This window comes from Mustela nivalis (assembly GCF_964662115.1).
Source record: "Mustela nivalis genome assembly, chromosome: 1".
NCBI classification, from domain to species: Eukaryota; Metazoa; Chordata; class Mammalia; order Carnivora; family Mustelidae; genus Mustela; species Mustela nivalis.
The window spans coordinates 115,798,610-115,812,263 of record NC_139020.1 but is presented as its reverse complement, the minus strand read 5'-3'; the positions used below and the strand labels follow the sequence as shown (position 1 = coordinate 115,812,263).

At 38.1% G+C, this 13,654-nt stretch overlaps 1 protein-coding gene across 23 annotated transcripts in view; it reads right to left on the bottom strand.

The window, feature by feature from the left end:
• The window catches only part of LRCH3 (leucine rich repeats and calponin homology domain containing 3), a 121,117-nt gene extending 108,324 nt beyond the window's left edge, over positions 1–12,793 (bottom strand). For 4 of the 23 annotated variants that reach the window (XR_014302881.1, XM_082699410.1, XM_082699398.1 and 1 more), the window contains exon 1: positions 12,316–12,791. Coding sequence is in view for 21 of the 23 variants with exons in the window: in XM_082699410.1 (XP_082555536.1) it covers positions 12,316–12,709 (394 nt within the window). In the remaining 2 variants the exon portion in view is untranslated. Of the gene's footprint in view, positions 1–12,315 lie in introns of all 23 variants that reach the window. The other 19 variants (XR_014302882.1, XM_082699411.1, XM_082699414.1 and 16 more) reach the window with 7 other exon arrangements.
• Between the last annotated feature and the right edge of the window lie 861 nt (positions 12,794–13,654).

Here is a 13,654-nt window from a genome sequence, read left to right as displayed (position 1 = left end):
TCCATCCACTCATCCTCTCAAAAAATTCTCAAAGGGCATCTGACATTGTACTACCTGTTATACAATAAAAAGAGAAAAAGACAGAACTCTCTATGGTAGGCAGAATCCTAAAATGGTCCTCCAAGATTTCCTGCCCAATTCCCTGGGACTATACATACAAAATATACTCTGATTTTGTTCCATACATGGCAGAAGGGATTTTCTAGATATAATCAAAGTTACTAATCAGTTCACTTTGAATTAAACTAAGGAGAGATGATCTGGCTAGACCCAGTCTCATCACACAAGCCCTCTGGCTGGTAGCAAAAGTCAATGATTCTAAGCATGAGAATTTGACATACCACTGCTGGCTTGAACGTGAAGAGGGCCACTGTAAGGAATGTAGGTAGCCTCCAAGATGCCAGAGTGACCTGAAGCCGACAACCAGCAAGAAAATGGAGACCTCAGTTTTATAACTGTGAAGAACTGAATGAATTTTGCCAAATTCTGAAGGATGCTGGAAGAAATACTTTCCCCAAAGTTCCCAGATTGACCAACATACTAATTTAGGCCTTGTAAGACCCTGAGTAGATAACTCAGCTGAGTCCAGTCTTCTGATCTATAAACTGAAAGATAGTAAATCGGTGTTGTTTTAAGCTAATATACCCTGGTACACTTATACACAACTTGACATATACATCTCAGAATCTGGAATTTCTGGGTATTGAGTATGTGTATTTTTAATTTTGCTAAGTATTTTCCAAAGTCAACATATCAATTAACATTCTCATCAGCCTTGTATATGTGTCCCCAATGCTTCACATATTTCCAGTATTTGTATTGTCAGTTTTTTAAGTAGTACCTCAGTTTGGTCTTATTCTCCATTCCTCTGATTACAAATGAGGTTGAGTACTTTTTCACATATTTATCAGTCATTTAGGATTCCCCTTTAGTAAATACTAGTTTAAATCTCTCCTCAATTTTCTACTAATTTGTCTTCTTGTTTGCAGAAATTCTATACATATTCCAGATATCGTTTGTTTAGTGTGTCTACTCAAAATCTTTTGTTTACTCTGTGGTTTATCTTCTCACTCTCTCAGATGTGAGATCATTTTTTTTAAAACCTGTATTTAGGGGTGCCTGGATGACTCAATTGGTTAAGTATCTGCCTTTGGCTCAGGTTGTGATCCTGGAGTCCTGGGATGGAGCCCCACATAGGGCTCCCTACTCAGTGGGGAGTTTGCTTCTCGCTCTGCTCCTCCTCCCTCCTCATGTTCTCTCTCAAATAAATAAATATATTTTTTAAAAAAGTTTAAAACCTGTTTTTAATGGAAAAAATCTATTACTTAGTTTTTGCAAGAAATAAGTTTAATAAATCAGTTAAAATCCATGGCTTAAGAATTTCTTCAGGGACACCTGGGTGGCTCAGTCGCTTAAGCATGTGGCTCCTCATTTCAACTCAGGTCTTGATCTCAGGATTGTGAGATCAAGCCCCAGCACCAACTTGATACTGGGTGTGGCACCTACTTTAAAAAAAAAAAGAGGGAAAAAAATACTTTCTTCGAAAAATAAAACTCTAGAAATTTAAAAGAGCAAGGAAGAAAGCTAAAAGTGAATAAAGAAATACCTTAAATTTTTAGGACTAGTTATGATTCTAAAATTAGCTACATTGCATTTGATATTGCTGGCTACTTCAGGAACTCAAAATAATGTTCCTTTGTGTGAATTACCATATTTACCATATTTTTTTGTCAGCTTGAATGCAATAACTGTTTCACAAGTAAACTGAAAAAAATAATAAACATGTTCATTTTATAATATTTGATAACATTAACCGTCCAGCCCATAAATACAACCATAGTAAAAAGGAAATCCTTGACCCCAATATTGCTGCCATTCTTCTAGTCTTAACATTGATTTAGTGGTGATCCAAGACAAATCTTCTGAACCCATCTGAAGGTGCCATCTTAAAATTCACCCTTCATATTTCTAAAAAATGCCAATACAATTGAGTCCAGATTTCCCCCTGAAACAAATTCTAGTCTTATTTCAGGTGCCTTTATACCTAACAGCCGTGATTTCTCCATGGTCTCTGCCTAACTATATAAAGCGCACATGCCTGTATACGTGTGTGCATTGATAAATAACAGGTCTTTTTACCTCAGCCTTCCCTATTGGGTTTTTTTTTTTTTAAGTATGTATGTATGTATGTATGTATGTATTTATTTATTTATTTATTTCAGAGAGAAGGAGCACAAGTGCATGAGCAGGGAAAGGGGATGAAGGGGAAAAAGAGGGAAAGGAATCTCAAGCAGACTCCATGCTGAGGACAGAGCTCCATGCAGGGCTCAATCTTGTGACCCTGAGATCACAACCTAAGCAGAAACCAAGGGTTCCACGAGTAATCAACTTGGACACCAGTTGTTCCCTCAGTCTTTCCTACTGTGTTGGTATAATATAGAATTGTGCTGCTTGTCAGGCAGAAGAGAAAGAAAGAAGCATGTGGATGAGAATATATTAGAGCTATAGGATTTCTCATTTCAAATGGAGGTTAAGTTGTAAGAAGAATATGAATGTTATTTTCTGAGAAGTATTCTGTATCCCACATTCCAATTCAATACACATATTTTCATAGCAACTTTGTTACAAAGAATAATAGTATATATAATATTATATCCATGCTTCTGAAACTGGGATATGAATTGGCAAGGGGGGCAGTGTTACAGAAAGGCAACAAAATAAATACAGAAACTTACTAGGTTTGGTTTATCCTAATGGCTGGTAATTTGAAGCCATAGATTTGTCATTAAAACAAGCATGAAAATATAGAATGGAGGGGCATCTGGGTGGCTCAGTTGTTAAGCATCTTCCTTTGGCTCAGGTCATGATCCCAGGATACTGGGATCAAGCCCCACATCATCCTCTCCCACTCCCTCTGCTTGTGCTCCTTCTCTTGCTCTCTCTCTCTCTGTCAAATAAATAAATAAATAAAATCCAGAAAGAAAGAAAGAGAGGGGGAGAGGGAAAGAGGAAGGAAGGAAGGAGGAAAAATATAGAGTAGAATTCTTCAAGAGTTATTTATTTATTTATTTGATAGACAGAGCTCCAAGTAGGCAGAGAGACAGGCGGGTGGGGGGGCAGAGGGAAGAGCAGGCTCCCCGCTGAGCAGAGAGCTCAATCCTAGATCCCAGGACCCTGGAACCATGACCTGAGCCGAACCCACTGAGCCACCCAAGCACCCCTAGAGTGGAATTCTTAAGAAAATTCTAAGACTTCAAATTTCAAGGTCCCTAGTGAGGCAATTTCAAGCTCTGCACCCCAGACCTTCTGAGGTTAGAAGTACTCCCATCTTTATACAGAGAGAGATACGTGGGAGACCATCGCTATTAGGTATAAACAAGTTTGAAATGTGAGTTAAGCCAACTTTCATGTTTAGGAAAAAAATACTAGGTTTTTGTGTGTGACCTATAAACCTATCCAGGCTACATACAATATGTAACACTATTTCTGTGAGAAATAACACTATTTCTGCTTTTGAATTTGTTTGTAAACTGCTTAAGTTTTTAAGGTTACATATAATTTGTTAAAACAATTCCACTTCTAGGAATTAACCCAAAGGAAATAATAAGAGATATAAGCAAAGAATTATATTTTAAAATGTTCATAGTGTTATTTATAATAATGAAAAATCTGAAATAGCCTAAATGCCCAATAAAAAGGGTCTGGCTAAGTACAAAGATTTAATTAAATTCGCCACAGCTATTAATAAGAAAATGTTAACAGATGTGACACAGTATTTCTAATATGCTATAAGATGGAAAAAAAATAAACTACAAAAAGCTGATACCATCTTCTTCAATATATATATGTACATGCATTAAAAAAAAAAAAAAAACCCTACAAGAAGAAACAAACAAAAGCCTAGAAGAATATGTCAAAATGTCCACAGTGGTTATCCATACAGTAGTACCATTCTCTTTTTTCCCTTTCTCTACCTTGTGTATTGTGTATTGTGTATTGTTTTATCAGATTTTCTACAGTAAACATGTATTACAATTATAAGAGTTAAATTAATATATAGTTATACATAAACACAAAGAGCTCCTAATTCTTTGCTACCAGCTGGTTCTATGACACAAGGTAGAAACAGAAAAAGTAAATCTTTTCTCCCTGAATTTATTTTCTTCTTGTAGAAAAAACTACACTCCTCAAGATGCACTGAGTACAGAATGAAGAGCTATCATCTCTCATCTATCAGAATGAAACAGAACAAAAGGAATGAGAAGATCAGCGGGTGCAAAGTAAAGACAACTCATGCATTGTTGATACAAATCAAAGCTGAACAATCCTAGGACAATTTTACAATGTGTATTTTTCAGAAAACCTAAATTGTGCATACCCTTTGGCCAATCAATTCTATTTCTAGGAATTTATCCTGAAGAAATAATTAGACAAGTATGCAAATATATACCTACTAGGATGTTCTCAGGAATACCACATGTAACAAGGTTACATGAAAAAATAATCACAATGTGCATCAAGAGGATAAATTAAAAGACAGCATATCATACAGTGTACTACCATTAAAAATTATGTACTGGGGGCACCTGGGTGGCTCCATCAGTTAAATGAGGGACTCTTAGTTTTGGCTCAGGTCATGATCCCAGGGCCAAGATCTAGCCCTGTCCGCTCCACACTCAGGGAGCTCAGGGCAGAGTCTGCTCAAGATCTGTTCTCTCTCTCTCTCTGCCCATCCCTCTGCTCCTGTGTGTGTGCACATGCTCCCTCTCTCAAACAAATAAATAATCTTAAAAATAAAAATTATGTTACAGGTCTCTATTTTCTGGTATTGTATCTCATATAGTAAAAGATGATAAAAGAGCCTTTTGTGATCCCATTTTTATATTTTAAAAAGTAACAATGCATATACATCTTTTTTTTTTTTTTTTAAGATTTTATTTATTAATTTGACAGAGAGAAATCACAAGTAGACGGAGAGGCAGCCAGAGAGAGAAAGAGAGGGAAGCGGGCTCTCTGCTCAGCAGAGAGCCCGATGCGGGACTCGATCCCAGGACTCTGAGATCATGACCTGAGCCGAAGGCAGCGGCTTAACCCACTGAGCCACCCAGGCGCCCCTGCATATACATCTTTTAAAAAGATTTTATTTGTTTATTCTAGACAGAAAGAGTGAGCACAAGCAGGGGGAAGGGCAGAGGGGAATGAAGAGGGATAAGCTGAGCACCCCCTTGCCGAGGACAAAGCCCTAATGCAGGGCTCCACCCCACGACCCTGGAGATTATGAATAGAGCTGAGACTAAGAGTCTGATGCTCAAGAATGCGTACATTTATGAAGAAAATGTTTGGCAGCATTCCAACCAGTGTTCACTACTAAATTCATCTCTGGTAAGTGGAATTACAAATGATCTTTAATGTCCTATTTAAAACTTTTCATATCACAATGAACATGTAAAACCTGTAAAATCAGAAATGATTTTTAAAGTCTACTAAACTGAACCAGTCTCATTAATCAAATAAAATTAGTTTTACTCTTTTCTATTCTTTCTTCATTTCTGAGGCTCTTAGAATATTCTTCCGATTTGAACAACTAATGCTCAGTGGGTGGCAAATGTGTCAAATATATATTAATGCTGCTATTAACAAAAATGACATGCTTAAAAATGGCGGTCTCCATGAACAAGATCTTATTTCTGAAAGAAAAAATTATATATCCCCCAACATTGAGATGCTCTCAAGTATCAAGTAAGTATGATTTGATGCCATTTGCTACAACCTCCTCTCTTTGCCTCTGCCTTCTCATCATTACTGCACAGTGTTTTTAGCTCTACACACCAGGATGTCTTACTGTCTTCGTGGATATAGAAAAACTTTGCCAAAAGAAATATGATTAGAAAATAAATGATACAGAAAACAAATTTCAATTCTCGTCAAAGCAGTGCCCCGACATCACTGTCCAATATAACTTTCTGTAATGATGAAAAGGTTCTACTGTCTGTGCTGTCCAATATGACAGGAAGTGGATCTGTCTAATGTGCTGTGTCCAATGATACATGTGGCTACTAAGCACTTGAAATGTGGCTAGTGTGACAGAGGAACCAAATTTAAATTTTTAACCCCCCCCCTTTTTTTTTTAAAGATTTTAGCTATCTATTCGACAGAGAGAGAGACATAAAGGGCCCAAGGGCAGGGAACAGCAGGCAGAGCGAGAGGGAGGAGACTCCCTGCTGAGCAAGGAGCCTGATGTTGGTGGGGCTCAACATGACCTGCACTGAAGGCAGACACTTAACTGATTGAGCCACTCAGGCACCCCTAAATTTTTAACTTTAATTTTAATAACCACGTATAGCTAGTAGCTACCCAACTGAATAGCATTACTCCAGAAAAGTTCACTGTACATATTGTGGTCAATAAAGATATATGTAAGAATCCAAGAGCAATATGATTTCCACTTAAGACCTACACTCCAGAGGTGCCTTGGTGGCTCAGTGGGTTAAAGCCTCTGCCTTCGGCTCAGGTCATGATTCCATGACTGCCTTGGGGTGGGAGGGGGGGGGGGTCTCTGCTCAGCAGGGAGCCTGCTTTCCCCTCTCTCTCTGCCTGCTCTCTGCCTACTTGTGATCTCTGTCAAATAAATAAATAAAATCTTTTTTTTTAAAAAAAGAAAAAGACCTATACTCCAGTGCATATTTCAAAAACTAATGAAACCATAATTTTATAGATTACCACCTTGAAAAATTATAGGCTGCTTCCTGAAAAATTAAATTGTCTTTTAACAATCCTCATTCTTCGTTACCTAGGAAATAAGCATCCATTTCTTAAAAGTCTCAATTCTTGTGGCGTTAGTAACACTGCATTATCTTGGCTCGCCCACTACATCTAAAATTTGTTTTCTTTTGTGGTGTAATCTTAGTCTCTCCCTCCTGCCTTCCACTACAGGCTGCTCCCCAAAGCTGAGTCCTTAATTTCTTGTTTTCTGTCTTCTACTCCGAAGAGATTTTTCACAGCTTCAACAATGACCACTTTTTGCCTTCTGTGAAATATCATGAAATACCATGAAATACCATGTCACTATATAATCTTAAAAACATCATTTAACCTCTGAGATACAAACTTTTACAAACTTCTCGTTTGTAAAATAACTTAAATGGTTATTATGGTTCCTTCAGCTTTAGGAGTCTTTGAATTCTAGTGAAGGTCTAGTTATGGCACTTTATTTCTGGGTTTCTTTTCTCAGGCAGATTCTATTTCTTCCCTTTTTAAATGCTGGTGTATCCCATGACTTAAGAGTGACCAACTTTTCCATTCTCCACACTCCTTCTCCAAGAATCTCATAACTCTTCATTAGGAGTCTCTGAAATAAATGGGGGTAGCCAGGACTTCAGATTTAGGGGCACCTGGTTGGCTCCTTCGGTAGAGCATGTGACTTTCTTGGGGTTATTAGTTCAAGCCCCACATTGGGCAAAGAATTTACTTAAAGATTTTTTTTAAAAAGCTCCAGATGTACATTTCTATTCATTGCACAGAATTAACTAGATATGCTACCAACCCCTTTAAAGGTGTCAAATAAATCAAAGAAATTCTGTGTAGCAAACTTCTTTGTCAGTATGGCTTAGTGATCAAAAACCAAGTTTTAGGATTAGATGTATCTGAATATGAATTCCAGTTTTGTCACTTATTAGCTGTGTAACTTTGATCAAATTAATGTCAAGTCTCCATTTTTTTATGTAAAATTGGGTTTAAAATAGTACTTACAACTCATATTGTTGTTGTATGTGCACATTTTATATATACAGCTTAGAACAAGACCTGAAATATGCTAACAGCTCAATAAATATTAGCTATTATTATCAATAGCATCACCATCTTCCTAGTTCTCCAGATTTAACAACTCAGTCATTTTTGGTGCATTCTGCCATTAAAGAAAATAAATTCAATCAGCGTTTGTATATTTTCATTTTCCAATATGATCTCTATTTTTCATTCCTTCAAAGATTTAATTATTATTGCAGCCACCCAACTAGATTACTAGGTTTCTTAATTCTTATAAGTTAAAGCCTCTTCTTATTTTTCCTTTATATTAGCTAGTACAATGCCTTACCCATAAAAGTTTTGCTGTTACTAGACGAGTCACATAATTTTTACATTTATTTACGTATTCCTCCATTAGATCCCTTGAGTTCACTGAGGGCAGAAAGTGTTGTTCTTTTTTGTGTATCTGCACCTGCCAAATTCCTTAGCAAATGTCTGTTCAACGAATGAATATTGATTAGTCTCCCTATCTCAATCCCAATAAACCTATCCACAATTTAGCTTCCACACATACAGAAGGTAGCCCATATACTCTCAAATCCAACCATTTATTCTGACCAAACTGGCCTGACCACAATATTATCAAGAGCAGTTTCACAGTATCAGTCAGGACTCTTGATTTTGTATCAAAAAATTCTGCTCAAATTAAGCAGAAAAGGGAATTTATTAGTTAGCATAATTTGAAAGCTCAAGGACAGCATTAACTTAAGGCCTGACTATTGATCCAAAGATTCAAACATTATCATCAGAACTTGGTCTCATTCTTTCCATCTTTTGGCTCTGCCTTCTAAGTTCCAGGCTTACACTGTATTCTCTCAGCAACTGCAGAGTCCAAAGCATGCCTCTTTCTCAATAGTTTCAATAAAAGATTCACAATTAACAGACATGTGCAGTGACTGGAAATGTGCCCATCTCTGAACAATCACTATGGCCAGAAGGATGGCCTTCATTGACTGGTGAGGCCTGCCTCAGTCATGTGCACACCTTTGTGTTAAGGCAGGGCACCCATAAAACTGAGAGGGGTGATTTCCTAGGAAAACTGGAGTATTGTTATCAAATGAAAGGGGAATGCATAATGGACTGGCAAAATTAACTTATGTGCCATATACTCCAGGATTTATTTTGCATGTTGTCCACCACTGCCTGCAATGGCTTTCCTTCTTATTCCTGCCTATCCAAATCTAAGCTACATCCCTTCTGCCCTAAAAAATCTTCGGTGATCTCCAAGATTTTCCTTATCCACTGGATCAAGTTACCTATTCCCAAATAAATATTTCCCTTTTCCTAAAGAGCTATTTTTTTTTAACAAACAAGAGTGAAAAACCTCAAGAAAATGTTCCTGATGAATTCTAATCATGTAAAGTTATAAATGGTATGGCTAATATATGCTGTTTTCTTAGAACGTAAACTCTTGAAAGACAGCAGGCCTACCAGATACAGTCTATACATTATGAGAGAACAGAATGCATGGCAACTTTGATATATATCTGTATCTCTATATATTATACATATATACCAGATACATACATTATATATAAATATATATTATAATTATAGGTATTATACTATCTATATTAATGCTAGATATTATAATATTTGCCTATGCCTGTATCTACCTATATATATCTCTATATATTTATATATAGATAGAATATTCAAATAATTTTCCTGGTTTTAAATTTTAAATAATGTAAACAAAATATTTTAGCTAACATAAGTTATATTTGAATTCATCAAAGTACCTAATACTACAGGTACACTATGGTTTTGGAGTTACTTCACACTAGGATCAAATCCTGGCTAATACTGCCTCTCCTGGCCTTTAACTACAGGTCTTCCAGCAAATTATCTAACATCTCCAAACCCTAACAGCAACAGTAATATCTACCTGCACCCAGGGAGGCTATATGGTACAGGAGACAGAAAAGAGTTATTAGATGGATCTGGGCTGAAATTCTACCACTAATACTAGTTACAAGACTTACTCTGAGGGATTCCTCATCTGTAAATTCCGAGTGCCTCTTCATATGTAAATTGGGGATAATAATGCTTAGTCCATTGGTTATTTTGAGCATTTAACAAGGCAATGTATTTTAAAACACCTAACAATGAAGAGCAAACAGTGTATACTCAATAAATGATGATATCCACATTAAATTATCTGCTTAAAATAATTCAAAGGGACACCTGACTGGCTCAATCGCACGTGACTCAATCTTAAAGTTTTGAGTTAAGGCCATATTGGGTGTAGAGATTATTTAATATTAAAACATTTAAGTGGCGCCTGGGAGACTCAGTCAGTTAAGCAACCAATTCTTGATTTTGGCTCAGGTCATGATCTCAGGGTTGTTGAGATCAAGCCTGTCAGCTCCATACTGGGTGTGGACCCTGCTTAAGATGTTCTCTCTCCCTCTCCCTCTCCAAAAATAAAAAATAAAAAATTTTAAAAATAAAATAATTCGGGGCACCTGAGTAGCTCAGTTGGTTAAACAACTGCCTTCTGCTCAGGTCATGATTCTGGAGTCCCAGGATCCAGTCTCGAATCTGGCTCCCTGCTTAGCGAGGAACCTGCTTCTCCCTCTGACCTTTCCCCTCTCATGCTCTCTCTCTCTTTCACTCTCTCTCAAATAAATAAAAATTAAAATTAAAAAAAATAATAATTCAGAGCACAGTAAGGGAAAAATTTATTGGGATTAGTTATTTTTCTACATAAATAGCTCTGGGTTTTCTTTTTTAATAAAATATTTCTTCAAAACAAAACATGTTAGTCCTAGAACTCTTTAAAAGCAGGTGAGATGGGGCACCTGGGTGGCTCAGTGGGGTGAGCCTCTGCCTTCGGCTCAGGTCATGATCTCAGAGTCCTGGGATGGAGCCCCACATATGGGGCTCTCTGCTCAGCAGGGAGCCTGCTTCCTCCTCTCCCTCTGCCTACCTCTCTGCCTACTTGTGATCTCTCTCTGTCAAATAAATAAATAAAAATATTAAAAAAAAAAAAAAAAGCAGGTGAGATAATGAACCAGATAAACTCCTGTAATCAACTTGTTCTTTAGCTTCAGGCTCAATATAGTGATACTGAAATGACTCACACCAATATAAAATCACTATATTACCCATCTCCTGAACAATCATATGCCATATAATCATCTCCTGAATAGAATCAGGAAATCTGGGGATGACTGACAATTTTAGATGTTGTCTATCAGAACATATGCAAAAGGCACATGGCTGTTCATATTTACCTTAGCAAGAAAGTTTAATTTCTGTAACATTCTCTAAAAATACAAAATATCTTCAGCACAACTGTTTCCAGAAAGAGATTAAATAATTAGACATTTAATTTTTCCACTTTACACTAGAGTGAAAATTTCTCTAGAAGTTTCTTGAAGTAGTTTAACGGTTCCATTTATCTTTTTTTTTAACACGAGTAAATCATATGTAATACTCATCAATCTTTAACGAGTGCACAAAGAAAATTATTGAATCAAATTTTAAAATAAATTTTTAATTTTATTTTAAATTTTATTTAAATTTATATTAAATTTTCTCTAAATTTTAAATTTCTAGAATAAAGTAAAATGGAATAAATGTAAGACATAAAGTACTACACATTCTTTCACTATATCAAAAAACCACTAAATCAAAACCAAATACTTAAATACATCATACTATACAAACCTGTAAAAGGGATTTTTCCCCTCCTTTGTGTTAAACATGAATAGACTCGGTTTTTAATCTACTCCCTAAGGAAGCTATATTTTAAACACAAGAAAAACATTACGTTGAATGCCTCAGTCACCAGACATTGTTCTCTACAACTAAGAAAACCAAATAATACCCAATTCCTTATTACCCTTCCTGTGTTCAAACCATGTAAAAAACAAAATAATGTTTATTTTTAAAAGCATTAAATACAGATACGGTAAACAATATGTGTCTTTTCTTCCCTCAACTTTTCTGGGAGGCGTGAGGAGGTAGAAAAGTAATGGGAGTCTGAAGTTATTTTCACAACTCTCCTAAGCCAACTAGATAAAGGTAGAGAAAGAAAAGTTACAGCCTAGGGTTCACATTAAAAACAACTCTCAAAGAAACGTCAGTGCTCAGATCAATGCTTCCCCGACAACGCAGTGACCAACGCTGCTCTGCTCTATTAAGAGAGATAACAATCCCAAATCTGAAAGGCCTGCAGAAACCGGGGCGGGGCAAGGGTCCACCTTAAGCAGCGGCAGAAGTTAATTTTCCAGGAGAATAAAACAGTAGTCCTCTATCCCTACGGTCCTCTTCCCCGAGAGATGCTGCAGTCTGCCGCCTCGCCCCAGGCTCGGGGTCTGGCCCGCAGGCCCGGGGGGGCTGGCCGGGTTGGGGCAGTCGGCTTTGCCCCGTTACCCGGGTCCCAAGCAGGCGCTATGGCACCGGTTGCTCTAACTATCTCCGAGTCCTGCCACCGTCTGGGGGCGCCTCCCGCCGCGCCCCGGGACCCACGTCGGCAGGGATGCCCCATGCCCCACTCACCCGCCCGGGTGGTGTCCGTCAGGTCGTGGTTGGCCGCTCCCCGGGGAAACTCCCTCAGTTTCCGGCCGCTCAGACTCAGCACCCCGGTCACTGCCGCCTCCTCCAGCGCTCGATCGAGGGAGCGGCTCCACGAACCCGGGCCAGGACCAGGGCCTGTCCCGGAGCTTGAGCCACAATTAACACCGGAGAGGTTACCTCCCGATGCTACTGGGCCAGAATACTCTGGAGCCGTGGCCACAGCAACCAAGCCCGCGGCCGCCATTTCCAGCCGACAACTCTCGAGCCCCCGGCTCAGCGCATGCGCTGCCAGAACTGATGGGTGGGCGGGGAAAGGGGCAGACAGACCCCGGACGGTTCTCTTGAAGGGCAGGGCTTGCAGCGCCCCTCCGCACATCCAGGCGCTTGCCTCCGCCTACATCGACGTTTTCAAGGGAAATTAAAGCGGAACTCACATATCTGGAGCAGCCCCCTCCTCTAGACTCCCCGTAGCATTTTTACCATGCCTCTACGAAAATATCTTTTAGAAAACGCTCCTCACAGAAACTTCTCTGCCTTCCTCCCGCAATACGGGAGGGTTAGATTAAACATTAAATTAAAGCTTCTCAACACTGCTGCTACCAGAAACATACGCATTGAGAGGGAACCCTGGGACGCGACATATAAAACGTTTTCCCAACTGCTGTCATTCTACACGCCAAGTGATCTAGATGGAGACGTGGATTTATTAACTATTATTGTCAGAGGTAAAAGTAAGTGCTAACCTGGCTACCAAACTCATGATCCTCATTGAAAGGGTTATATAAATGTTTTGGGTACTCCCTCCCTTAAAAAAAAAAAAAAAAAAAAAAAAAAAAACTTTACAAAAATAAAACAAACATTTTAAATAGTATTTGTCCTTTAGGCGAGATTTTATTGTTGAACAAATCAGGATGAACAGCATTCATGTCTAAATTTTTTGTCTGGAACCAAAACCGAGGAAAAGAAAATATGACTATAATCTACACGTGGGAATTAGAATGGAAGAAATGATTAAAAAAAAAAAATCACTGTTAACTGAAAAACTGGAAACTTCACTTTAAACCAGTTAGGTCTCATTTACATTGCAACCAGTCTCTAGCATATTCTTTCACACATTTAAGCCATTCCTGCTACATGATGTAAATTTCCCTACAATGAATTAACTAGTATTTATGGGATATAAAAGAGGCTTTCCCTAGGAGATTACAATCTAATAATCAGACAAATATACCAATTTGAGAGTAAGACAAAACAAAAGGCTAAGTAGAGGTAGTGGGGTTAAGCTATCAGAATTCAGAGAAAAACAGGGGCGCCTGGGTGG